This window comes from Sceloporus undulatus, chromosome 6 (genome assembly GCF_019175285.1).
Source record: "Sceloporus undulatus isolate JIND9_A2432 ecotype Alabama chromosome 6, SceUnd_v1.1, whole genome shotgun sequence".
NCBI classification, from domain to species: domain Eukaryota; kingdom Metazoa; phylum Chordata; class Lepidosauria; order Squamata; family Phrynosomatidae; genus Sceloporus; species Sceloporus undulatus.
The window spans coordinates 4,854,662-4,880,903 of record NC_056527.1 but is presented as its reverse complement, the minus strand read 5'-3'; the positions used below and the strand labels follow the sequence as shown (position 1 = coordinate 4,880,903).

Here is a 26,242-nt window from a genome sequence, read left to right as displayed (position 1 = left end):
CCCTCAGAGGCCGAAAGATGACAGTTGGGAGGGAGGAGCCCTCCTTCTTGCAGCGCCAGCCGCCTGATGGGAACTGGGCCAGCCTACTCTCTCCCTCAGAGGCCGAACGATGACATTAGGAGTAGAGGAGCCGCCTTCTTCAGGCCAGCCCTTGGTACTCGGGCCAGCCGACTACTCCTCCTCAGAGGGCCGAACGATGACAGTTAGGGAAGAGGAGCCTCTTCTTTACGGCCACCCTGATGGTACGGGGCCAGCCTTCTCTCTCCCGCAGGCGAACGATGACAGTTAGGAGAGAGGAGCCTCTCTTCTTCAGGCCAGCCCCTGATGGTACTGGCCAGCCTTCTCTCTCACCAGAGGCCGAACGATGACAGTTAGGAGGAGAAGAGCCTCTTTCTTCAGGCCAGCCCTGATGGTACTGGGCCGCCTTCTCTCTCCCTCAAGGCCGAACGATGACAGTTAGGAGAGAGCGAGCCTCCTTCTTCAGCGCCAGCCCCTGATGGTACTGGGCCAGCCTTCCTCTCCCTCAAGGCCGACACGATGACAGTTAGGGAAGAGGAGCCTCCTTCTCAGGCCAGCCCTGATGGTACTGGGCCGCTTCTCTCTCACTCAGAGGCCGAACGATGACATTTAGGGAGGAGGAGCTCCTTTCTTCAGGCCAGCCCCTGATGGTACGGGCCAGCCTTCTCTCTCCCTCAGAGGCCGAACGATGACATTAGGGAGAGAGGAGCCTCCTTCTTCAGGCCAGCCCCTGATGGTACTGGACCACCCTCGCTCTCCCTCAGAGGCAGCCGACAACGGATGACATTAGGAGAGAGGAGCCTCCTTCTTCACCAACCCCTGATTACTACTCTCCATCGCCTCTCTCTCTCACATCATATCCCGAACCGATGACAGTTAGGAGATGGAGGAGCCTCTTTCTTCAGGCCAGCCCCTGATGGTACTGGGCCAGCCTTCTCTCTCCCTCAGAGTGCCGAACGATGACAGTTAGGGAGAGAGAGCCCTCCTTTCAGGCCAGCCCCTGATGGTACTGGGGCCAGCCTTCTCTCTCCTCAGAGGCCAACGATTACGTTAGGGAGATAGGAGGCCTCCTTCTTCAGTCAGCCAACCCCTGATGGAATGGGCCACCTTCTCCTCTCCCTCAGAGGCCGAACGATGACATGTAGGGAGAGAGGAGCCTCTTCTTTCAGTCAGGCCAGCCCCTGATGGTACTGGCCAGCCTTCTCTCTCACTCAGAGGCCGAACGATAACAGTTAGGGAGAGAGGAGCCTCCTCTTTCAGGCCAGCCCCTGATGGTACTGGGCCAAGCGCCAGCCTTCTCTCTCCCTCAGAGGCCGAACAATGACAGTTAGGGAGGGAGGAGCCTCCTTCTTCAGGCCAGCCCCTGATGGTACTGGGCCAGCCTTCTCTCTCACTCAGAGGCCGAACGATGACAGTCCTAAGTGCAGTACCTTACATTTCTCCGTGTTGAATTTCATTTTCGTAGCTTTGGCCCAGCCTTCTAGTCTATTCAGGTCATCCTGAATTTTGATCCTGTCCTCTGGAGTATTAGCTATTCCTTCTAATTTGGTGTCATCTGTACATTTGTCTTCCAAGTCATTGATAATGATGTTGAATAGCACTGGGCACTGGACAGAACTGGGCAGGGACACCCTTATGAGGACAGTGCTGAAATGTGTGTAGTGTGCCAGGAAGCCATTATCTCTGTTCAGCCCATTGCTTATGGAGTCTGCAGATACTTTCCAGTTCTGTTATTTCTCTTTCCAACCTTCCTTCGTAAATTTTTGTTCAAGGACTGCTGTTTTGAGATCCAAGATGGAATGCCCAGGGAGACTGAAGCATTCTGCAGTCTTTGTGTGTGTGTATTTTCCTAATGTCTGATTTCTCCTGGCAAGTATGTTTGTGACAGACTCAAGTTTGCATTACTCAGAACTGCTGAAGCTAAGAAGGGCATTTCTTCCCAGGTCAGACTGCCCAGTGAGAAGAGACAGCTTTGCCCTGAGCCAAGGGCCTTGGGTTGTGTAACTCACCTCGAGCGACTTGCTTGACAGGTAGCTTACCTGCAAAGCTTACCTCTTCCATGGCAGATGGCTGCTGCTTGGCATGCAGAGTTTGAAAAATCGGGGACAGCAAGCCAAACTTTACCTCTGTTTTTCAGCCCCTTTCCCTTTTATGAACCATCCACTAAAGGCAGCTTCTGAATGATATCACAGTCCTTGTGTCAGGACTCTCCTCTCTAATTTCTAGATTTTCCACCCACACACTTTTAAAATAAATACTTAGCCCACATGGTTGCAAGGCAAAGGCAACAGCAAAACCAACAGAGACAGCTTTAAACTCACAAGCTTTTCACACTAAGGTGTTAAGCTAACATTGAGTCCAGCAAAGTGCAGACCCAACGGATCCGTATGCAGTGGTTTTTCTGCAGCACTTGAATTCTCCAGGGTCCCCAGACCACCCTCTTTCTGTCAAAAAGGGTGCCATATCCTCTCCTAGAAACCTCCAGAACGAAGAGGCAATTCATCTTTCAAATAGGTTGCAAGGCCATCTATTTAAGAGAGAGTACATATAGCTATGAACACAAGAGTTTTAGATGACTAAATGATCAAGAACCTGAACAGACAAATGGGGAAAGTCCCTCAAATTAAATCCTAGCAGAGGGAGGACATGTAGACTTTGGGAGGAAGCCATGTGAAAAGGAGAAATGTTGTGATTTAGTCTAAATAACTAGCTATATGGTTGGAACTGGGAGCACCACCAGAGTATCAAAGGGGCAAGAAGCCAAATTCTATACTGTTTGCAGTAAACAGTAAAATTATCAGGTGTAAGATCCAAGGTATGTTATTGTTGTTGTGTGCCTTCAAGTCATTTCTGACTTATGGTAACCCTAAGCAAAATCTATCAAGGAGTTTTACTGGCAAGTTTCTTCGGGGGGGGGGGGGTTGCATTGGCATCCTTTGAGGCTGAGAGAATGTGACTTGCCCAAGGTCACCCACTGGGATTCAAACCCTGGTCTCCCATTGTCCTAATCAAAACCAAATTCAAACCACAGCACTACCTTTCATATGAAGCGGTTATAAAGCAACTTTTGAAATCATATAAAGATCAGGACAATGGAAAGGACATTTACAGAAGTTAAGATGCAGTCAAAATAACCTGGACTGCTGCCACATTGCAGAGTTAATGCAGTTTGGCACTGCTTTAACTGCTATGGCTTAATTAATGCTATGGAATCCTAAGATTTGTAGTTTGTTGTGGCACCAGAGCTTTCTGACAGAGAAAGCTAAATATCACACTGAACTACAAATCCCAGAATTCCACAGCACTGGGCCAAGGCAGTTAAAGCAGTGCCACGCTGCACTGATTCTGCAGTGTAGATGCAGCTAAGGTTGGCCTTCTGCTTGAACTTCCTCTGATGGCACACAGCCAAGACTCGAGTGAAAAATTAAATCCAGTTCACAGAGGCTGCTGATGCTTCCAATCAATGGAACTAGTTACTATCGGAGTATGTGGATTCCCCTGTGGATAGCAGCAATAATTGGGTATTTCCTTCCTCAGTCGTTTTCATGCAGTGCTCAATGGGGAATTGTACAAAACTAGAAGTCATCCTGCTTAAATTACGAGATAATACAAGCATGTGAGTAATAACTGCTGACGCCGCACATAAGATACTTCAGCCCTTAAATCTGTTAAATGCCTGAGTAAGAAATTAAATCCAGTCGATGCTTACAATCAGTGGAACTAGTTACTATGGAAGTACCTTTTAAATGCCATGCAACTCCTTGAAACTAAGATCTTGAAGATGCTCAGCTTCAAAAAACGAATTAAATGTTATCCCCAGGATACAGCTTTTTGTTGTTGACAGGTATCTGCTCAGGTTGCATATTAATTTTGTGGTCTAGCAGCCGCACATGGCACACCTTTTAGCACTTTCATTTTCACTATCTCTGTCCTGTTAAGCAGACTTCTTGTTTAAGGACAACCTTTAAAGGTAATAATTATTTCCCTGGAGGCAGCAGAGGCTGGAAGAGGAAAGGCGGCTGCGGCTGATCTCTTTAAAATACACGCTTTAAGGCTCATTCAGCAACAGAATTAATTCTGAAACCAAGTTAGCAGCAGCAGGCCAAGACAATCCTGTCACTATTTTCACAAGGCATCCTTATACAAAGGCTAAGCACTTCATATTTTCTACCTAAGTGCAGTATCTTACATGTCTCTGTATTGAAATTCATTTTGTTAGCTTTGGCCCAGCTTTCTAATCTATTCAGGTCATTCTGGATGTTGATCCTGTCCTCTGGGGTTAAAGGACCTGGAACAATGGATGGATGCAAGCTCCAGGAAAATAGATCCCAGCACAACATTAATAGGAACTTCCTGAGAGTAAGAGCTGGTGGAATATACTTCCTTGGAGATTGTGGTGGAGCCTCCTTCTTTGGAGGCCTTTAAGCAGAGGCTGGATGGCCATCTGTCAATGGGGTGCTTTGACTGAGAGTTCCTGCATGGCAGAAGAAGGGGTTGGACTGGATCAGGGCCCTTGGGTCTCTTCCAACTCTTCTATGGTTCTATGTAAGCATTAAAACTTAACTGAACTATTTTGAAGAATTAAAGCAATTCGCACTCCAGTAAAAGAATAAAATGCAATGTAAATATATATATGTATGTGTGTGCATACATTAACACACACACACACATATATAAAATATTACATATATATACATATATATACACACACACACCAATGGCATTTTGGCGAAGGGCAGAGGGGGCAAGTGGCCAGCCATTGAGACTCAATGCAAAGGCAATGGGAACAAAAGGGGGCTCCAAAGAGGGAAATGTGAGGCGGAACTAAAGATGAGGGTTTCGGGGTCCGGGGGGGAGCCTTTTAGTGACGCACCTCTGGGAGGAGAGTAGCTCTGGGGGACCGGAAAAAAGGTGACACTCACCCGAAAGAGCGCCGTACAGAAAGCGCCGCCAGCGCATGAGAGAAAGAAGCCGACGCCGCTTCTCGGGACGGTGGCTCCGAGGGATGGACCGCGGACGGAGGGGCGGTGGCCTCCCCGGCAAAGAAAGCCACGCCCCTCTACGTCATCCCTGCGCCGTCCTTTCCTTGGCTCTCCCTCCTGGTGTCGCTGGGCGATGACGTAAGCAAAACCAGGAATACAGAAGGGACGGGTGGGGGTAAGGAGGATGGGCGGGGCCTCTCTTTGGTCGCGTCACGTGAGGGGCAAACCATTGGAGATATTGAAAAGGGGGTGCACGCGGAGGTTTAGTAGCGGGTCGTACCATTGCGGCTGACGCGGAAAGGAAGGGGTGAGTTGGCTGAGCGAGCGAAGCGCTATGGAGCGAACCATTTGCAGATGGAAACGGGGGGGGGCACGGGAAGGAGATGTTTATGTGGAACGAACCATTGAGGAGCTGAATGGAGGGGGGGCTAAAATTAGGTATTTAGGTTATGCTTTTGACTTGTTTCGTTCTGAGGCTGAGAGAGTGTGACTCACCCAAAGTGGCAGTGGAGCGTCTACATTGTAGAAATAATGCAGTTTCACAACTTTTTTAATTCCTTGGTTCCATGCTATGGAATTCTGGGATTTGTAGTTTCAGGCAAAGGAGGCTTAGCCTGTATTTGGGGTTTGTTGTTCAACAATGGCTCCTTTTCCTCCTGGAGAGAAGTGACCAGTGGGGTCCCACAGGGCTCTGTCCTGGGCCCAGTGCTATTCAACATCTTTATCAATGACCTGGATGACAGAATTGGAAGCATACTTATCAAATTTGCAGATGATACCAAATTAGGGGGAATAGCTAATACCCCAGAGGACAGGATCAAAATTCAAAATGACCTGAATAGACTAGAAAGCTGGGCCAAAGCTAACAAAATGAAATTCAACAGGGAGAAATGTAAGGTATTGCACTTAGGGCGGAAAAATAAAATGCACAGATATAGGATGGGTGACACCTGGCTGAATGAAACTACGTGTGAAAGGGATCTAGGAGTCCAAGCAGACCACAAGTTGAACATGAGTGAACAGTGTGATGCGGCAGCTAAAAAGGCCAATGCTATTTTAGGCTACATCAATAGAAGTATAGTGTCTAGATCAAGAGAAGTAATAGTGCCACTGTATTCTGCTCTGGTCAGGCCCCACCTAGAATATTGTGTCCAGTTCTGGGCGCCACAATTCAGAAAGGACATTGAGAAACTGGAGCCATGTGTCCAAAGGAGGGCGACTAAAATGGTGAAAGGTCTGGAAACCTTGCCCTATGAGGAACGACTCAGGGAGCTGGGGATGTTTAGCCTGGAGAAGAGAAGGTTAAGAGGTGATATGATAGCCCTGTTTAAATACTTGAAGGGATGTCATATTGAGGAGGGAGCCAGCTTGTTTTCTGCTGCTCCAGAGACTAGGACCTGGAGCAATGGATGTAAGCTCCAGGAAAAGAGATTCCAGCTCAACATTAGGAGGAACTTCCTGAGAGTCAGGGCTGTTTGACAGTGGAACAAACTCCTTCCTCGGAGTGTAGTGGGGTCTCCTTCTTTGGAGGTCTTTAAGCAGAGGCTTTATGGCCATCTGTCAGGGATGCTTTGACTGAGAGTTCCTGCATGGCAGAATGGGGTTGGACTGGATGGCCCTTGTGGTCTCTTCCGACTCTGTAATTCTATGGGGCTTTGAGAGTATGACTTGGCCAGGGTTGCCCACTGGGTTTCCTTAGCCAAGCCAGGATTCAAACCCAGAGTCACAGTCCAACACTCAAAGCACTTAACGTACTCTGGGGATGTCACACATGAAGCCATTTTAAACCCTATCAAACCAAAAGCATTAACAATCATTTTGATTTTTCCATTTCCCTTTCATTAGAACTGGATCATGTCCCTTGAAGACGGCCTTTGCCCTTCCTAGAGCTTTGTTTTGGTTTTAAAAAACCTCAATCTCTGCTCAGAATGACAGCCATCGCCAGGACTCTGAGGTAATATTGTGAGGTATCAATTGGATAGCTTCCCCACCGTAAGCTGCATCTGCACTTCAGAATTAATCCAGTTTGACACCACTTTGACTGCCCTGGCTCAGTGTTAGGGAACCCTGGGAATTGTAGTTTATTGCAGGGACAGAACTATCTAACAGAGAAGGCTCAATGTCTCACAGAACTACAGTTCCCAGGATTCCCTAGTATTGAGCCCAGCCAGTTAAAGCAGTCTCAAACTGGATTATCCCTGCAGTGTGTTTTGAACCAAAGTCTCTCCAGAATTAATTCAGCCTAACCTTTACTTCCAGTGGCAGAATTCTGCCCCTGTACCCTCAGAAATGCTGAAATACACAACTAAAGCCTCACTGGCACCAGTGGAAAAATCAGTATTGTGTAGAGGAGTATTAAGATTGCTGCCTAAATTAATGCATCTTAAGTCTATTTGCACAGACCAGTTTTGCGTTATTCAAAGAGGAGACAACATTGAAACCTGGCATGTGAAATATACAGGCGTTTGGTAAGGAAGAGGGCCACAGACTCTCCTTCTATGGAGGTCTTTAAATAGAGGTTGGATAGCCATCATTTAGGAACGCTTCAGTTGTGTACTTCAGCATTTCTAATCTTAAGGGCTAGAAGTTGGTTTATTTGAAAGTGCAAGTTGATATTCCAAGGGTGCTGCAGCCAGTGATCAGGATAAGTCTTGGAAATCTGTCGTATTTTCCTCACAGCCAAAGGCCAACCAACACTCTGTTTACTGAGCCATATTGCTTTCCTCCTTATCCAAGTTCAGTTTCATTGAGAAGTGTGTTTCCAGCGGGTATCAGCTTTTGCACTGAAATGACAGCTCACTTTATTCTGTTTAAATTCATTTCAGGGTCTTGCAACGAGAAGCCCTCTTGGCATTCGTTTCCAAGCCTTGCGGGATTCACACATCAACCAGGCAACCCAACTCCAACCGGACATCCATTGCTTGCATTGCAAGGCAGAAGTTCGGCCGGACCTATCCAGTCCTGCTAGTCAGGCCTGATGGCTCTACCATCCACATCCGTTACAAAGAGCCGAGGCGGATCCTTTCGGTGAGAGTTAAATGCACCCTTGCACCTCCAGATAGAGTGAAAATAGCCTTGTGGGAAGACAAAGATACACAACTCCCTGGAAGTACAGTGGGCCATCCACATTCAGTGGCGTTAGGGATGCAGGGCCCTCGCGAAAGTGGGCAACCCGCAAATAAAAAGTACTTTTTTTAACTTGAGAGAATACCTCTCTAGGAAAATCTAGGTTTTCCAGCACAAGTCTGTGGTCAACATCTGCCAAATAGTGACTGTAGAATTGCAATGGGGGACCTCCAAATGCCCAGTGTTCTCTCAAAGAATATCTAGGTCCTGCAGTAGAAGTCTGGTCAATGTCTGCCAGAGGTTGACCATAGAATTTCACTGGAGGACCTACAAATGCCTAGAGAAGTGTTCTCTCTAGGAACCTCTAAGTCCTCCAGCATGAATTCTGGTGGACATTGACCATAGAGTCATGCTAGAGGACCTAGAGATTCCTAGAGAGAACGTAATTACTCAAATCTGTGAATAATCAAAGCCACAAATGTGGAGGGATGACTGTACTGCCAGATTTCTACACTGTTGAATCTTCAGATCTTGAAGGGAAATCTTCCTGATTACCAACACTTGGAGAGACTATCTTGAGATAAAGCTTGAGCCCAGATTGTAGAAGTGATTCATCTTGGGGTACATCTACACTGTAGAAATAATGCAGTTTGATATCAGTTCAGCTGCCATCCTACAGAATTCTGGGATTCCTAGTTTTCTGAGGCACCAGCACTCTTTGGCAGAGAATGCTAGGCCCTTTGTAAAGCTACATATCCCAAAATCCCATAGGATGGAGCTCCAGCACTTAAAGTTGTATCAAACTGAATTAGTTCTACAGTGTAGATGCCCCCTTGAAGTTGTGATCAGCTTCTATTCTTGCTGCTTTTAGGAAAGCTGTGAAAAAGACACGTTCTTTAAAACTGGTTTTTAATTCTTGTTTGATGTTTCGGTGTTGTTTGATATTGTAATTTGATTATGTTATAGTTGAGTTGACCAACTTTTGAGTATCATTAGATCCTGGCAGGGGACAGGGACAGCGGCAGCCCTGCATGGATTTATAAAATATGGTGTTTTTACTTCTTAAAATAACATCTCTTTCCTTCTCTAGATACCCATAGACATCAATACTCTCCCTGAAGCTGAAAGGAGAGCCAGGTTGAGGAGACGGGATGCTGGCAAGCTGAAACCCAAACAGGAGGCAACTTTTGAAGACGACTTTAAATTGGACGATTATAGAAAGTTTTGGAAGAAGAAATGAGATGTGTAATTTTTTTTAAAAAAAAGCAACCTAAATTTGTCAATGCAAATAACAGGAACTATAAATAAAGAATTTATCTCTCTCCCTTCTATGTATTGGACGATCTCCTTTTATTTTGTGGATTGGGGGTAACCTAGTTAGAGGGGTGCCTTTATTTTAAGAATATCACTCCGAGGAAGAAAGCTTACCACAAAATCCTATATGCAGCTGCTCAGTGGTATGTCCTATTGAGTTACATGAGACAAATTCCCAGATAAATGGATTCCTTTAGTCTCCAGATGTTGCTTCCTCAAAACATTATTTTTTAAGAGAAGGCCTCCTTGATCCTTCCAGGCCCTATGCACTTGCTGTCATCCTTCAGATTATTCCCTTAGAAATAATCGTCCCTTAGACTCAGTGATTCCCAAACTTTGCTCTTCTAAATGGTTTGGACTTCAGCTGCCAGAGCGCCTGACTGTTGGCCAAGCTGGCTGGGGTTTCTGGGAGTTGTAGTCCAAAACATCAAGAGGACCAAAGTTTGGGAATCATTGCCTCAGTAGAAGTGATTTTGAAACACTGGTCTTCTGGGTGGTTTGGGACTTCAGATCCCAGAAGCCACAGCCACCTTAGTCAGTGGTCTGGGATTTTGGGAGCTGAAGTCCAAAGTATCTGGAAGGACAGAGTTTGGGAATCATTGCTTTAGAGGATCTTGGGGTTGCGAGGGCCACCCAAGGGCCATCTAGTTCAACCCACGCCAGGCACACAGGAATGTGCAACTACGGCGATTCTGAAAGAACAAAGGATCCTGAAAGAACACCCAATCTTTGTTTAAAGGCTTCCAAAGATGGAGAATCCACCACCCTTTGAGGCAACCTATTCCACTTGAATTGGGAGGGATTCCTAAGGGGCATCTACTCCAAGCCCCTTCTGCCATGCAGAAATACTACGACTAAAGCAGTTCTATACGATGCCTATGAACCTCTGTTTAAAGACTTCCAAAGGAGAAGAGTATCACAGCAATAAAATGATAGTAACAAAACTCCTAGTATTCTTACAAAATTATATTACAAACTTAGATATAAATCTGTGGTACGTAGTTTGTGTGTATCTATTTCATTTTTATAATTCAGTGAGGGATGGTAACAAAAAGAATTGGTTTATAGAACAAAGAATAATGTGTATGTGCAGTTGGCATGGGATGTGTGGACATGCCCATGGAACGTCATACATTATCATTTTATTGCTCTGTTATTGGGGATCCTGTAGCTGAAGTGGGTGATGGCTTTTTTTCTTGCAAGGCATCATGCCATGCTAAATTTAGAGGAGGTCCAAATACACAACATCAGTGTTTGTACTGTCCAATATTAACAGCATGGTGACATTCAACAGGTCAGGCATGAGGAGGTGGAATCTGGAGCAAGGGCCCAATTTGCTTTAGTCAAAATGTTGACTGCCAAAACCCGAGTGGAGCTATCCAGGGGTCAATGCAAGTATTGTACTTTAAGTTAAACATCTCCAGGTGAAAGGTATGACGGTCATCTGTCCTGAAAGCCCTGGCCCCCCTCTGCTCTCCCATCCATCCAGCCTTTAGGGCAGGCAGTGGTTTCCAGACTTTGGTCTTCCAGATGTTTTGGACCACAACCCCAAGAAATCAGGAATCCTGAAATGCAAAACATCTGGAGGACCAACGTTTGGGAACCACTGTGACTTGGACCAAGAACATCCCAAATACACAAAACAGTGATACCTTTAACCAACCACCCAAAACACACCAAATATATGATGCAAGTTTTCTATGCTGTTTTGTGGATTTTGGAGGATGCTCTCTACTTTGCAATTTTTAAAGTTAGGGATATTGAGTGATTCCCAGACTTGGTCCTCTGGGTGTTTTAGACTTCAACTCCCAGAAGCCCCAGCCAGTTTGGCCAAGAGTCAGGGATTCTGGGAGCTGAAGTGCAAAAAGCACATCTGGAGGAGCAAAGATTGGGTATCACTTAATGCATCTTCCATTGCAAAGCTGTTTTTGCACTTTCTCCTTTGCTTTCTCCAGGAGGCCTTTCCAGGTCTCTGCTGTTTTCTGGGAAGTCATGAAGTTGGGAGGAAAAAAGCAGAGGAATCTCCCAGGAAAAGAAAGGAAGGAAGGAAAAGAAAAGAGGCTCCCCCTCTTAAGCACATGGTACAGCCTGCCTTCTCTTTTTGGGCCACCCCCTTTTCTTTGCTTTCAATGGTTCCTCCCAGGAAGTGGACCCTGGCATTCCAGCTGTTTGCAGCATGTGCCTCTCTTTGCAAGAGGAAGAAGAGGAGGAGGCTTTGCAGGTCCTGTGCTGCATGGACTTTTTCCTGCTTAGTAAGTCCAGCCCTTTTGGATACTAAAAATGCAAGAGCCCCTGACCAGCCTTACTTAGGATTAAGCCCAGGGGAAGCTTCTAGGGTTGCATTTGGGGCTCCCAAATATTGCAGGAGTGTCATTTAATTGTTTTATAATATTGCATTTTAACTCCTGGTTTTTATGTGTTTTTATTTATTTATTTTTCCTTTTAAATTGTGTTTTGTATTTTAACATGTTGCACACCGCCTTGAAGAGAGCAAAGAACTAATAATGATAATAATAATGATAATAATGAATAATTCCTTTCTCTGCTTGGGGGGCTTCCTCTGCTTTCCCCCCAACTTCATGACTTTACAAGGAAATGGTAGAGACCTGGAAAGGTCTGATGAAGAAAGGCAAAAGCGAAAGTGCAAAAGCAGCTTTGCGATGGAAAACAGGAAGAAAAATAATGTTTTTATATTGCAATTTTTATTATTAGACTTTAAACATCATTGACATATTGCCTACAAAAAGTATACAATAAAAAGCATGTAATAATAAACAAGAAATAAACTTCCAGAGCACTGCTTTGGCTTAATATTTGATACTTTTAATCTATTGCTGTAATGATAGCCTTTTGGCTGAAGAGCAGGCTATAAATAATAATAATAATAATAATAATAATAATAATATTTTCTTATATCCTGCCTTTACTCCCAATATAGGGACCCAAGGCGGCGTTACATCAACACTTTCTCATCTCTTTCCCTTTTCAATAGCCATTATTATTATTATTATTATTATTATTATTATTAAGCTTTATTTATATAGCGCTGTACATTTACACAATGCTGTACATACAATCAATTAAGATAGATAAAATAAGCCTGCCTTTTGCGTACATTCTGCGGAAATAATTAAATGTAATACATATCAATACATGTTAACATTCAAACAATAAAATGTGGCAGACAACAAATTGAAGCAACATATTGATACCCATATTGAAATAGATTCAATCCACGTGTATTAGTTTTTGTCAGTCATTACAGACTAATATTAACCTCCCCCCCCATTCTCTCCTTACAAAATTTATCAAGGGATCCCAATAATAACTATATATATATATATATATATATATATATATATATATATATATGCTTCTCCCAACTTTTTTCCTTTTAAGATAGATGGAAGCTTATCCACGGCCATATTTTGTTGGTTTTCTGATGCTAGATTACCTTGTAAAGCACTGTGTAAAACTTACAGTGCTATATAAATAAACTATTATTAATGTTACTATTATGTAACCCTGTATTTTTTTTCCCTGTTGTCTATACCAGATGTTCAAGGATTGGACCCTCATCTTCCATTGATGGTTGGATCGCTTACTCAATAAAGCGGACATTTCATCTGCTTGCTTCTCCATCATGTTTGGCTCTTCCAGGGGCGGCGTAAGAGGAGGGCAGGACCAGTTCAACTGGGAAGATGTGAAGACAGACAAACAAAGGGAAAATTACCTGGGTAGGGAGACATTTCCTATTATCTTTCCATTGCACAAGGTTCACGTTTGCGCCGCACATGCTCTCTCTGTTTCTGCTCCGTTGCAATGCCTTTCTTCCTGTATTGTGTAGGGAATTCCTTGATGGCTCCAGTGGGTCGGTGGCAGAAGGGCAAGGACCTGACCTGGTATGCCAAGGGGAAGAAAGACGATGCTCCCCTCTCCAGGGAGCAGGAGTTGGCCGCCGTCCGACAGGCTGAGGAGGAAGCCATGATGGCAGCTTTGTAAGTATTGAGATGCAATGTATTTGCTGGGTCTTGTACTCCATTGCAGATGATGGAGATGGACAGATCTTTTGTTTGGGGTCCGATCCAACAGAACCTTCTTTGCAAGGCTATCTCTTTGTCACCCATCTTTGTCATACTTCACCACATTTGTTTTGTGTTGCTTTTCTACAGGGGTTATAAGACTGTGAAGAAGCAGCCAACAGGACTGAGTAAAGAGGTATGTAGGTTTACTTGTTCAGATATTTGTTGTTTGGTGGGGCTGGTGTGGTGTAATGGTTTTGACTGTAGGACTAGGTCCTGGGATACCAGGGTTCGAATCCAAGCTTGGCTATGGAAACCCACTGTGTGACCTTGGTTCAGTCACACTTTCTCAGTCTCTGAGGATGGCAGTGGCAAACCCCCTCTGAAGAAATTTGCCAAGAAAACCCCATGTTAGGGTCACCATAAATTGGAAATGACTTGAAGGCGCATGGCAACAACAAGCCTTCAGGGCAACTTAGATTGATGGCGATCCTCTCCTGGATTTTGCTGGAAAGATTTGTTCAGAGGAGGGTTTGCCATTGCCTTCTTCTGAGGTTGAGAGAGTGTAACTTGCCCAGGGTCAACCACGAAGTTTCCAGCTTTGAGCAAGTATTGAAAAAGAGAGCTTTCATGATATATGATAATGGAAGGCCATATTCCAGAGAGCCAGTGTGGTGTAATGGTTTGAGCATTAGTTCAACATTTTGGAGACCAGGGTCTGAATACCTGCTCAGTTATGAAAACTTACTGGGTCACTTTGGGCAAGTCACACGCTCTCAGCCTCAGAGGAAGGCAAAGTCAAACCCTGAACAATCTTGCCAAGAAAACCCCTACATATCCTAAAGGCACCAGATCATGTATGATCTTGGAAGCTAAACTGGATCAGCCCTGGTTAGCATAGTGGGCCCTTGGTATTTGCTGGGGTTTGTTTCCAGGAGCTCCATAGATACCAAAATCTGTGGCTACTCAAGTCCCATTATATACAGTGGCACAGAGAAATTGTGTTCCTTATATAAAATGGCAAGATCAAGGTTTGCTCTTTTGGATTTTGTTTTAAATTGGAATATTTTCAAACTGTTGATACAATGTAAATCATGGATGCAGAATCCATGGATATGGAGGGTTCCCTATACTTGGTTTGGACACTGCCAACTTGGTGCTAAAGGCTGTACAGTCGGCCCTCTCTACCCATAGATTCTTTATTCATGGACTCAATCATCCAAGGTTTGAAAATACATTTTAAAAAAATATAAATTCCAAAATGCAAAGCTTGATTTTGGCATTTTATATAAGGGAAACCATTTTAGTATACCACTGTATTTAACAGGACTTCAGTATCCATGGATTTTGGCATCCATGGGGGGTCCTGGAAACAAGCTCCAGCAAATACCAAGGGATCACTGTATTTCTAAGTCACACACTCTCAGCCTCAAGGGAAGGCAATGGTAAACCTCCTCTGAACAAATCTTGCCAAGAAAACCCATTATAAGTTCACCTTAGGCTTGCCTTAAGTTGTAAATGTCTTGAACATGCACAAAATACACACACACACACAGTCTGCATGTAATTTTATAAAATATTTTAAATAATTTTGTGCATGAAACAAAGTTTCTGTACACTGAAACATCAGACAGCAAAGGTGTAATTATCTGAGCCACCCAAATGGACAATTTTGGATCTCGATGGGATTTTGTCGTTCCAGAGAAGGAATACTCAATGTGTAGACCCAAGTTTCTGTGCCTGCTTCATTCTCAGATGCTTCATGGCTGATTCTGCCATTTTCTCCTAGGATCTTGCTGAAGTCTGTAAGCGTGACGCTGCGGAACGTGACGAGAAAGGGGTGGATCGTGTCTTGGGCCTGGGGAGTTCAAGGTAGGTGGACCTCTTCTCCAAGTACAAGTTCAAAGAATCCTAGAGTTGGAAGAGATCCCAAGGTTTACCCAGTCCAACCCCATTCTGCCATGCAGGAAAACATGCACTCCTGAGAGATGGCCATTCAGCCACTGTTTAAAAACCTCCAAAAAAGGAGACTCCACCACACCCCAAGGCAGCGTCTTCCACTGATAAACAGCTCTTACTGTCAGAAAGTTCTTCCTAAGGTTTAGGTGGAGTGTGTTCTCCTGTTGAGTCTTGCTTATTCTAAATGCATGGGACTGGAAGTGCTTTGGATTCCATTATTTCTTTTTGAATTTTGCATATACTCTGTATTTCATGTACTCTTAACAACAGAGCAGTAATCAGCACTGAACAAAACTGAGGAGAGACCTGGAAGGATTCCTAATTTTGACACACAACACAGGCACCCTTTGTTGTTGTTGTGTGCCTTCAAGTTGTTTCCAACTTACAGCCGCCTTAAGGCAGGTCTATCAAAGGGTCTTTTGGGCAAAAACAGAGGGGCGACCGCACAGTGGTCCCTTGGTAACCACTGGGGTCGGTTCCAGGGCCTCCCATGGATATCAAACTCCATGGATGCTGAAGTTCCATTAAATACAATGGCATAGTAAAATGGTGTTCCTTATATAGAATCTCAAAAATCAAGGTTGGCTTTTTGGAATTTATATGTTTTGGAATAATTTCAATCCACAGATGGTTGAATCCATGGATAAAATATCCATAGCTATGGAGGGCCAGCGGTATTTTTAAAATCTGCTCACAGGATTGTCCCACTTAGATTCCCCGCCTTCTGAGGTGATCCATGACCTCTTCGCTGATGTCTTTTAATTCCAATCTGATGTCTTTCCAGGAGCGCCGGGGGCAGGATGATGTTTTCCAAAGAAGACAAAGAAGCTGCCAAACTGGGCCTTTCGGTTTTTACAGTAAGTGGTTGGCATTTCCTCACAGCCTGCATCTCAGTTCATGGAAGGGAGCCACATTATAAATAAATGTCACCCCCTGTACCTGCAGGGGATACGTTCCCAGACTTAATATTTTTAAGTGAAACCCCAGACAATAGCGAACCGCCATAGAATATCATAGGATCATGTTGGAGGATCTAGAAAATGCCTAGAGAGGATGCCTCTGTAGGGATCTGGAGCTCCTCCCGTGTGACCCTATATCCAACCTCTACCGGAAGCTGACCATAGAGTCGAACTGGAGGGATCCCAGATGCTCAGAATGCTCCCCTCCCGACTTGTATTTTAATGTGACCAAACATTTTCCCATTCTGAATTTGTTGTTGATGATGATGACAGTGAATATAGCCTCTTTTTCTCTGAACTGACTCAAAGTGGCTTACTGTAATTTGGAGAGTTATGGAGAAAAAAACCCTGCATGCATAAAAATTTAACAAAATTATTGTTAAAGAAAAATTATTTAAACAATTAAAACACAGTTTAAAGCAGTTCCATTGGGAATGAAAACACACACACACCAAAAAGCAAACCTTTATTTTTCCATTTTTATGTAAGGGGCACCGTTATATTACCCTATTGTATTTAATGGGACTTGAGCATCCATGGATTTTGTTATCTATGGCGGGTCCTGCTGCAGATACTAAAGGGCCACTATTTTTATTTTGAAACTGGAGTCAGTACCTTTCTACTAATTCCTAACTCTTTCCAAAATTGTTTTTGAGTCTTGAAAACTCTTGACTCAACAGCACTGATACATAAGCACTCCTCCAAGTATCAAAGCCCTTTAGCTGCTCCTTGTATTTTCCTTATGATATTTTCCTAAACCTTCACCTAAGATTGGGCAGGTTTCCTTCATTTTTGTTCCCCTTTCCTCTCAAACCTTAGCATCATCGGGTGACCAGCAGTCCGGAGGTTTCAGCTACTAAAAGGAAACCGGAGAAGGAGGAGGAAGCCAAAGAACAAGAGTAAGATACCTTCAAGCTTTGTTTTCCTTACACTTGGGTCTGGAGCAGAGGTGGGCCTCAGCAATGAGTCCATGGGTCAATTCTCTGCCCATGGGACCTTATTGGGGGGGGGGGCTGCCCAAGTTGCCCTTCACCCCCAAATTGAAAAACAGAACAAAGGACACGTCTGGCTTTGAGAGGTTGCATCTACACTGCAGAAATAATACAGTTTGACACCTCTTTAGCTGCCAGGGCTCAATACTATCAAGTTCTGGGATTTGTGTTTTGTGAAATATTCAGTTTACTCTGAGCTCTGGGGCTACAACAAACTACAAATCCCTGGATAGAGCCATGACAGTTAAAGTGGTGTGAAACTGCACTATTTCTGCAGTGCATCTTAGACCAAAAACAGTAGCTTCTGATGTCAAACACTGAAAGGGCGCGCTCCGGTCGCAGGAGTCATAGTCCAGCGCTCAAACCACTGCACCACACTGGCCTCTGAAAGCTAAGCTTAACAAAATTTCGTAACTTGTGCCTAAACTTAAAAAAAAAAAAAACCAAGAGTATCCAAAATTCCTATATTATGTTTACTCTCATAGTATTTTCTGTGGATAGTAATGACAGAGGCAGAAAACGTAGCTACCTTCAGTGTGATTTGTATATCCAAATCAGCAAGCAAGGACAGATGAAATTTTTCCTATCTTCCTGGGAAATATATATATATATATATATATTCAGTACAGCTGGTGGAAGTACAGCGGGTTTAAAGTGTAGGAAATAGAACAAAGTGACACAAATAAAGACTTCCAGCCTATATTTTTTTTAAAAGAGGATTTCATCAGGAGAGATCTGTCAACCTGAGGAAGGTTACAGAGAACTAGTCTACACATGCAACAGACAGCACCATAAATCTGGATTATACTATTTTGGGCCTTCAAGTTGGGGAAGTACATGATTTAAGATCCTTGTCTAAGAGAGTAAAAACAAGGATGTGAGGAGGAAGGCTGAGCTTGGTCCCATTACCCTGACATTGCCCCCTATAAATACAGATGTATTTATTCTTTTTTCTCAGTTTGAAAAACCACAGTCAAGGCAGAGTTTTACTGCTTGGTCTGCTGTTTTTTGTGGATGCTGCATGTATCACCTTTTGTGCCTATTTAGAAGAAAAGTTGATTGATGACATTTAGGGAATTGTCTTGGTATGAATTATTCTGCCTTGGAGTCAGACTGATTATTTCTTAAAGAAATTAATAATAACAACAACAACAACATTTCTTACCTACCACTCCCTATGGATCAAGGTGGAGAACAACAACAAATTAAAATTCAACACATGTTGTTATGTGCCTTCAAGTCATTTCTGATGTATGGCCCTCCGTATCCATGGATTATCCACAGATTCAACTATCCACAGCTGGAAAATATTCAAAAATAATATAAATTCTAAAAATCCTTTTGAGTATTGAGGTCCAGGTTACCTTTTTATGCAATATCGTAAAAAGTATTTACTCTTGAATAATGCCAGTCATGCAACAATTAAGTCACCAAGAGAATTCTTGTCCGTTGCTCTTTAACCATGCAGCCCAGAGGTCAGCAAGAAATCCAAAAAGAAGGAGAAGAAGAGAAAGAAGAAAAAGCACAAGAAAGAGAAGAAGAAGGAGAAGGAGAAACACCAGAAGAAGAAAACTACTTCATCTTCTTCCTCCTGCTCTTCTCCAGATGACAGGGAAAGGTACAGCTGGGGCTTTGGCTATGGCTACGTAAATTGTGTTTCCTGGTGACTGGAAGCTAAATCCTTTGATCTGTCTGTTTATTTAGTGGTTCCCAAACTTTGGTCCTCCAGATGCTTTAGACTGCAACTCCCAGAAGCCCCAGGCATCTTGGCCAACAGTTGAGAATTATGGGAGCTGATGTCCAAAGCATCTGGAAAAGCAAAGTTTGGGAACCACTAAACTAGAAGATCTTCATCTTGGCTTGGAGTGTGGTGAGTCTTCTTCCTTGGAGGCTTTCAAGCAGAGACTGGATCCATCTGGAGTGCTTTGATTATGACTTCCTGCATTGCAGGGTATTAGTCTCTTCCAACTCTATGATTCTATAAACTTTCATTATGTTGAAACCAACTTAAAGACTTTGGTTTCCTGCTACATCCTTGACTCTCTCTGTCCTTCCTTGGGGATCGTTAGACATTTGTATGATCTCGTCTCATTCTCTGTGTTTGCAGAAAAAAGCAACCTCCTCTGTCTCCAGAGCGCCATCCATCCTCCTCCCAAAGGGATGGAGCCAACCTCCATGGTAGACATCCATCATCTGCTGGAGAAGATCAGAAAGGGAGCAGTAGGTGGCACCACAACCCAGTTTCTTCTGGCAGCATGGAGAAAGTGTCCCCCCACCATGGCCATCGCCCAGCAAGGTCACATTCTCCCAAGCTTGGAAAGAGGAAAGGTCAGAGCGGCAGCCCCAGATGGTCCCCATCTCCAAGAGGCAAAGAAGGTCAGAAAAGGAGGAGGAGCCCATCACCCAGAGCCAAAAGAAGGCACGACACAGATTCGGATGACTGAATCCTTGTTTGAAACGGAAGAAGATGCTCCGATCTTCTGCCCTAAATGGACCCTATGCCAGGTGCTGAACTGGGTTCTGTAAAGATCTGCTGCTCCTTTCCAAGTTGAGCTTTTAAAATGTACTTTCAACTAGGAGCAGGAGGATGCAAGAATGCATAAAGCAACCTTGATAAACATGTATAGCTAGAGGCCCATGTAAAACACAGGTCAGATTCTTTGCAGCTGGCGTAAGCACTTAGGAGAAGTTGAACCAAGTGTTTTGCAATGCTAGAAGCCGGTTTTTGAGTTACACGGAGCTCTTATTCAGACAGATACAGTGTGGTTTAGGCCTTAGGTTGGTGTTAAACGTCTGGATCAGCTCTGTTCTTTCACATATATTTTAATTTAAAAAATGATGTAATGTTGATCTGTTCTAAACCGCACACGCTTTCTTTTTTGAAAAAATGCTCCAAAGTTGGGATCTATAGGGTGGGCTCTATAGTTAGTAGGATCTATAGAGTCTTACCATTAGGGCTCATACAGGTTGAGTTTCTCTCACACAAAATGATTGGGACCAGAGGTGTTTGGGATTTCAGTATTTTTGTGGAGGGATTTTGGAATAACGATATTCATCATTAGATGTCGTGGAGATGTGACCCAAGTCTAAACACAAAATTCATTCATGTTTCATACAGACTTTGTGTATGAAGGTAGTTTTATATGATAATAATTTTCTGGCTGAAACAAAGTTTCTGTACATCAAACCTTCAGAAAGCAAAGGATCCATGATCTCAGCCACTCGTGTACAGTTTTGGAATACTTTGGATTTCAGAATTCCAGATAAGGGAGACTCAACCTGTACATGATTACAAAGAAGATGGTTATCAAGCTTGTATCTCCCTTGATAAATATTCAGTAGTCCAGTTCAAAAGCAACAAGGAATCTTGTGGTGTCTTAAAGGGTAATCTATCCTTGCAGTGGAGAGTTTTACTTAGAGGCATGAAGTGTAAGCCTCAACAGGTTGGCATTATGCCTATGTAGAAGATAATGCATTTAACAGTGTGGGTTCTGACTGTCATAAGCCTGAGTCAGGGTGCATCTATACTGTAGAAATAATGCAGTTTGAACCCACTTTGATCGCTGTACCTCTATCCTATGGAACCCTAAGATTTGTAGTTTTACAAGGTCTTTTAGCCTTCTCTGCCAAAGAGCTGGTGGCTCACCAAACTATCAATTCCAGGGCTCTGTAGGATGGGGCCATGACAGTTAGTGGTATCAAACTGCATTATTTCTACAGTTTAGAAGCACCCTTGGTAACTATTAGTTTTCCCAGGGCTGATTGTTCTCTGTTGCAAAATTACAGGCAAACACAGCTCTCTCTTCTTGTCTCCTTTATCTTATCAAGGAGTGGATTCCCATCAGAGGCACAATCCAGTCCCACTTTGAGTGCATCTTAAATCCCATTTTGAGAAAAAGGCAGAATATAAATCCCTTAAATAAATAAAACCTTCCCTTATTCCTGTGAACACCTATATCGCCAGCCTCAAAAGTTCATTGCTTGCTTTTCTCGCTCTTCAGTCTCCTCCTTTGTACTTGTGTGACGGGTTTGTCAAATCTTGTCAAGTGCCCTTTGTCATGTGTTGCCCTTAGCATTATTTCTGTTTTTAAAATGTTTTTTAGGTTTTTATTCTATTGGCAAGTGTTTGTACAATTAAAATAGAACTGAGCTTTAAAAAAGGCCTGTGAAAACCCGAAAACATGCTTCGATCTTTGCTTTGAAGCTCAATTTAACTTATTCACAGCTGTTCCCTCTGTGCATCTAAGGAACAGATGAAGTCTACAAAAACTTACACTACAATTGCTTTTGCACAGTTAGTCTCAAAGGTGCTACAAGATCCCTTTGCATGCTGGTGTTCCAGATTAACACGGCTGCGTCTCTGAACTCTGTCCCAAGTGCATCTCATCTTCTGATTAGTTTTGGGCAATAGCAGGACGGGCAACTCTTGGGAGCTGAGGGCCACATGCCTTCCAAAAAATAATTATCAAATGTTTGCCTTCAAAATAACCTCAAGGGGTGGGTGGGAAGGATGTTGAGAAGCTGGAGTGTGTCCAAAGAAGAGCAACCAAAATGGTGAAGGGTCTGGAAACCATGAATCCCTATAAGGAGCAACTTAGGGAGCTGGTTAAGAGAGGACATGAGAGCCATGTTTAAATATTTGAAAGAATATCATACTGAGGATGGAGCAAACTTGTTTTCCGCTGCTCCAGAGACTGGGACATTGAGCAATGGATTCAAATGCCAGGGAATGAGATTCCAACTAAACATTGGGAAGAATTTCCTGACAGTAAGAGATGGTAAGAACATTGGAAGATACTGCCTGGAGGTTTTTAAACAATGGATGGTGATCTGTGGGGAGTGCTTTGATGGTCTTGGCCCTTGGGGATCTCTTTCAGCTCTAGGATTCTGTGGTTATGAGGTTTCCTTCAAAAGCAAAGAGAGAAGGGCAAGAAAGCTGGGCATGTGAAGCCATCACTACCACAGGCAAAAAGGCCATGAGGACTCCCATCTTTCTTGGCCAACGTCTTTGTCCTAACAAGGCTCTGTCGGAATCGCTTCCTGGCCTTTGAGCCCCACAGAGGACATGATTTATACCATGAACAGAGAAGGAGGAGGAGGTGTGCGCAGACATGTGTATACATGTGGAATGAAGCCATCACCTGTCACTTTGAAAGGGAAGCTGCATCTGTATCCTTAAGTCATCATCTTTTGGCAGTCTTGTAATGGAGTGTGCAAGTGTTTGTATATATATTGTGTGTGTGTGTGTGTGTACGTATATTATATAGTCTTGATTTTGGCATTTTATACAAGGGATTTTGTTACACCATTGTATATAATGGGACTTGAGTGTCCATGAATTTTGGTATCCATGAGTTCTGGAACCAAACCCCAGTGGACAATTTAGTAGTAGTAGTAGTAGTAGTAATACCTCATTGTATATAATGAGATTTGAGCATCCACATATTTTGGTATCTTTTGGGGATCTTGGAGCCAAACCCATGTGGATACCAAGGACCACCGTAGTAGTAGTAGTGGTGGTGGTGGTAAAATAATAATAAATACCCCATTGTATAAAACGGGATGAGCATCCTTGGATTTTGGTCTCCACGGAGTGTCCTGGAACCAAACCCCAGTGGATACCAAGGGCCCAGTGTAATAGTAATAATATTACTACTAATAATAACCCCATTGCATATGAGACTTGAGCATCCCTGGATTTTGGTATCCATGGGGGTCCTGGAACCAAACTCCAGTGGATACCAAGGGCCCAGTGTAATAATAGTAGTAGTAGTAGTAGTAATACCCCTTTACATATAATGAGATTTGAGCATCCTTGTAATCTGTGGGGGGTGGGCAGTATTACTATATTTTGGTAGCCTTGAAGGGGGGTGTGTATTACTATATTCTAGGTCCCAGCCTAGACAAAAGGTGGCCTATAAATAAAGTCTTCTATGATTTCCCAGTGACCAGCTGCTCTTTCCTTGCCTGGCGTATCTGGCATCCAGAACTTGTGGCTTAGGAGGGGCTCATAAAAGCATCTTTCCCACACATGCCTTCTACTTAACACATAGGTGAGAGGAACCTCCCTTCCCAACACTTTTATTATGCAAGGAGGTTATGGAGCTGCTATTCTTTTCCTTTCCAAAGGACCCCTCCCCTCTGTCCCCATTTCCTTTCTTTCCTACAGCAGGAAGCTCATCCCATCCTTTGGTGCCCCCTGAACAAATCCTAAGAAAATATGGTTTTATCAAAAGAGGCCAATAAAATGCCTTTATGCCCAGCATGCATCCTCTTGTAAAACAATCTGGTGGGTTTTAGGAACAGTTTCTGCATCAATACTGCATCCCACCTCGATGGCAGAGATTGCCTACTGCTCCAGGTGAAAAGAGATACCAATCTTGCAGGGAAAAAATAAAAAGGGAATTTATATGCCTCCAATAAATATCCCAAAGAGCCCATTTGTTCTTGGAAGGTAAGCAGGGTCACCCCTGCTTAGTGCTTGGATGGGAGACCGACAACAAATGCCAGGTGCTGTAGGCTAGATTTCAGAGGAAGGAACTGGCAAAACCATCTCTGGAGATTTCTTGCCTAAGACAACTCTACAAAATTCATGGGTTCACCATATGTCAACAGACAACTTGAAGAAACATGTTGTTGTTGTTGCCTTTGAGTAGTTTCAACAACAGCAACAATAGCAACATGTTCCTTCAAATTGTCTGTTGACTTATGGGGACCCCATGAATTTCAAAGCGTTTTCTTAGGCAAGGGATAATCAGAAGTGGTTTTGCCAGTTCCTTCTGCTGAAATGGAGCCTTCAGCACCTGGAGTTTGTTGGTGGTCTCCCACCCAAGTGCTAACCAGAGCTGACCCTGCTAATCCTCCAAGATCAGATGGGATCTGGTGCCTTTGGGGTATATGTAATTCAAGGTCTTCACCATAAGTCAATGGGCAACTTGAAGGAACATAGACATGCACAAAGCCATCATGCAAAGGGATCGTGTAGCACCTTAGTGAAAGACGTTGCGCCATCAACTTTTGTAGACTTGGTCTACTTTCTCTGATGTGTGACCAGCTGTCCTCACTACTTACTCAATTTAAAATATTCAGGCAAGAGAGGTAAGAAATAAGCACTGTAAAGATTTATTATACAACAAATGAAACATTTAGCCTTAGGATAGTTCCAAACAAAGCACATACTAGTAACCCAACTCTTTCAACCCAACTCTTCTCCATCTGCATCTACGCTGCAGAAATGATGCAATTTGACAATGATTTTGCTGCCAACAAGAGCAGACCCATTCCATCGAGAGATGAATGGCGAGTTGACACATAGATTTAATGGATCCACTCTGGTCAGGACTAGTGGTGTTATGTAGACTGTGAAGTTGAAGGCTTTTATGGCCGGCATCCATAGTCTTTTGTGGGTTTCCTGGGCTCTGTGGCCATGTTTTAGAGGAGTTTATTTCTGACATTTCGCCAGCATCTGTGGATGGTATCTTCAGAGAAATGCCAGCCACAGATGTTGGTGAAACATCAGATATAAGCTCTTCAAGAACATGGCCACATAGCCAAAAAAAAACCCACGAAAAAACCTATGGTATTTAGACTATTCAAGCCTATTGAACGGTTAAGTCATTAATTCAACCCTTTGGACCTTTGTGAGTGAAATAACAGGAAAAGTGTGCGTACAGATAGAGACACACACACCTTGCACGTTGTTGTTGTTGTTGGGTGCCTTCAAGTCATTTCCGACTTAAGGCAACCCTAAGGTGAACCTATCGTGGAGTTTTCTTGCCAAGGCTTGTTCAGAGGGGGGTTGCCATTGCCATTGCCATTCTCTGAGGCTGAAAAAGTGTGATTTGCCCAAGGCCATCTAATGGGCTTTCCGAGGGGATTCGAACTCCATAGTTGTAGCCCAACATTCAGGGGTTCAGTTCTTTAAATCATGCAAGAAGACAGCGGGGAGGGATTGCCCTCCTCTTTGGGCCTAGCCTTGGGCAACCAGGGCTCTTCCAGCTCCATCCCTCTTTGAAGCTCATCCAGATGGCTTCATTTGGAGTCTCTCCTAGGCTCTGACAACCTTTAATTATCTTCATTTCCTTTTCTCTGGCTCTGGGGCAACAGGTCATTCCTCAGGCAGCAGAAGGGATTAATGGAAGGCATCGTACATCATGGCTGGGAAAAAGCAGTCTGCCCGCTGCTTGCCTTTCCTCCTGCTCTTGGGATCAACAGGTCAATGGGAGCCTCCCTTTGGAAACTGGCTCTCTGCAGAGAGGTACTACTACTACTACTACCGCTACTACTACTACTAAAGTTTATTTATAATTCCCACCTCTCCCAAGGATCAAGGCGGGATAGCATCAGTAAAAGTAATATAATAATACAAAATATGATCAGTAAAACATTAATACTGAATTAACCAACATTCCTATTACTGTAGTTCTCCAAAATAACAATCCATCAATTCATCAATAGCCAATAGAGCCAGGGTGACCAATGTCCTCACCACAACGGAGGACAAGGCACTGCAAACTGGAGGGCATTGAAGAAAAACGGAGGATACAGCCAAAGAAAAGGCTAAGCAGCACTCCTAGAAATGTAAATCCATGCTGCTGCCTCAAATGGAGGACTTTGTGGAATTACATAAGGTTGATATGTAGAATGTGTCCAGGAAAAGGAGGATGTCTGGCCAACCCTGAGTAGAGCTGGGAAAGTTACTTTTAAGCAGTAATTAATTCCCAGGATTCTCTCTGCTGCAGTGTTTGAAGTTCAGTTTGATGCATTACTGACTACGTTGCTGCTGCTCCTGTTGAGTGCATCAAGTTGTTTCCGACTTATGGAGACCCTAAAGGGTTTTTCTTAGCAAGTTTTGTTTAGAGGAGGTTTGCCATTGCCTTCCTCAGAGGCTGAGAGAGAGTGACTTGCCAGAGGTCACCCAATGGGTTTCC

At 43.7% G+C, this 26,242-nt stretch overlaps 3 protein-coding genes across 9 annotated transcripts in view; 2 read left to right on the top strand and 1 right to left on the bottom strand.

The window, feature by feature from the left end:
* GUK1 (guanylate kinase 1) overlaps positions 1–5,079 on the bottom strand; it is an 18,742-nt gene extending 13,663 nt beyond the window's left edge. For 2 of the 4 annotated variants that reach the window (XM_042477270.1, XM_042477267.1), the window contains exon 1: positions 4,941–5,079. Coding sequence is in view for 1 of the 4 variants with exons in the window: in XM_042477266.1 (XP_042333200.1) it covers positions 4,941–4,977 (37 nt within the window). In the remaining 3 variants the exon portion in view is untranslated. The remainder of the gene's footprint in view (positions 1–4,940) is intronic. The other 2 variants (XM_042477268.1, XM_042477266.1) reach the window with 2 other exon arrangements.
* MRPL55 (mitochondrial ribosomal protein L55) lies at positions 5,001–9,401 on the top strand. 3 transcript variants are annotated; one of them, XM_042477274.1, is made up of 4 exons: positions 5,001–5,138; positions 6,846–6,954; positions 7,826–8,027; positions 9,157–9,401. In XM_042477274.1, exons 2-4 carry the CDS (start codon positions 6,929–6,931, stop codon positions 9,304–9,306), a joined length of 378 nt encoding a protein of 125 aa, XP_042333208.1. In that variant the 5' UTR covers positions 5,001–5,138; positions 6,846–6,928; the 3' UTR covers positions 9,307–9,401. The 3 variants fall into 3 exon arrangements, with proteins under 3 accessions (XP_042333208.1, XP_042333207.1, XP_042333209.1); XM_042477273.1 differs by lacking the exon at positions 5,001–5,138 and adding an exon at positions 5,156–5,307; XM_042477275.1 differs by lacking the exon at positions 5,001–5,138 and adding an exon at positions 5,417–5,438.
* Positions 9,402–11,528: 2,127 nt separating this feature from the next.
* On the top strand, positions 11,529–21,655 carry C6H1orf35 (chromosome 6 C1orf35 homolog). 2 transcript variants are annotated; one of them, XM_042477264.1, is made up of 9 exons: positions 11,529–11,632; positions 12,937–13,117; positions 13,228–13,378; positions 13,553–13,598; positions 15,192–15,274; positions 16,146–16,218; positions 17,140–17,219; positions 18,781–18,930; positions 19,420–21,654. In XM_042477264.1, the coding sequence occupies exons 2-9, from the start codon at positions 13,024–13,026 to the stop codon at positions 19,754–19,756; spliced, it is 1,014 nt and encodes a 337-aa protein (XP_042333198.1). In that variant the 5' UTR covers positions 11,529–11,632; positions 12,937–13,023; the 3' UTR covers positions 19,757–21,654. The 2 variants fall into 2 exon arrangements, with proteins under 2 accessions (XP_042333198.1, XP_042333199.1); XM_042477265.1 differs by lacking the exon at positions 11,529–11,632 and having other exon boundaries at positions 12,973–13,117; positions 19,420–21,655.
* The last annotated feature ends 4,587 nt before the right edge of the window (positions 21,656–26,242 follow it).

What these genes read in the sequence shown, in the direction of transcription:
- C6H1orf35 (XM_042477265.1), top strand. Translation starts at nt 13,024, where the DNA reads ATGTTTGGCTCTTCCAGGGGCGGCGTAAGAGGAGGGCAGGACCAGTTC. An exon ending in GAAGCCATGATGGCAGCTTT is followed by an intron (nt 13,379 to 13,552) that starts GTAAGTATTGAG and finishes GCTTTTCTACAG; the next exon opens with GGGTTATAAGACTGTGAAGA. An exon ending in TTGGGCCTGGGGAGTTCAAG is followed by an intron (nt 15,275 to 16,145) that starts GTAGGTGGACCT and finishes ATGTCTTTCCAG; the next exon opens with GAGCGCCGGGGGCAGGATGA.
- MRPL55 (XM_042477274.1), top strand. Translation starts at nt 6,929, where the DNA reads ATGACAGCCATCGCCAGGACTCTGAG. An exon ending in GCCATCGCCAGGACTCTGAG is followed by an intron (nt 6,955 to 7,825) that starts GTAATATTGTGA and finishes AATTCATTTCAG; the next exon opens with GGTCTTGCAACGAGAAGCCC. An exon ending in AGCCGAGGCGGATCCTTTCG is followed by an intron (nt 8,028 to 9,156) that starts GTGAGAGTTAAA and finishes TTCCTTCTCTAG; the next exon opens with ATACCCATAGACATCAATAC.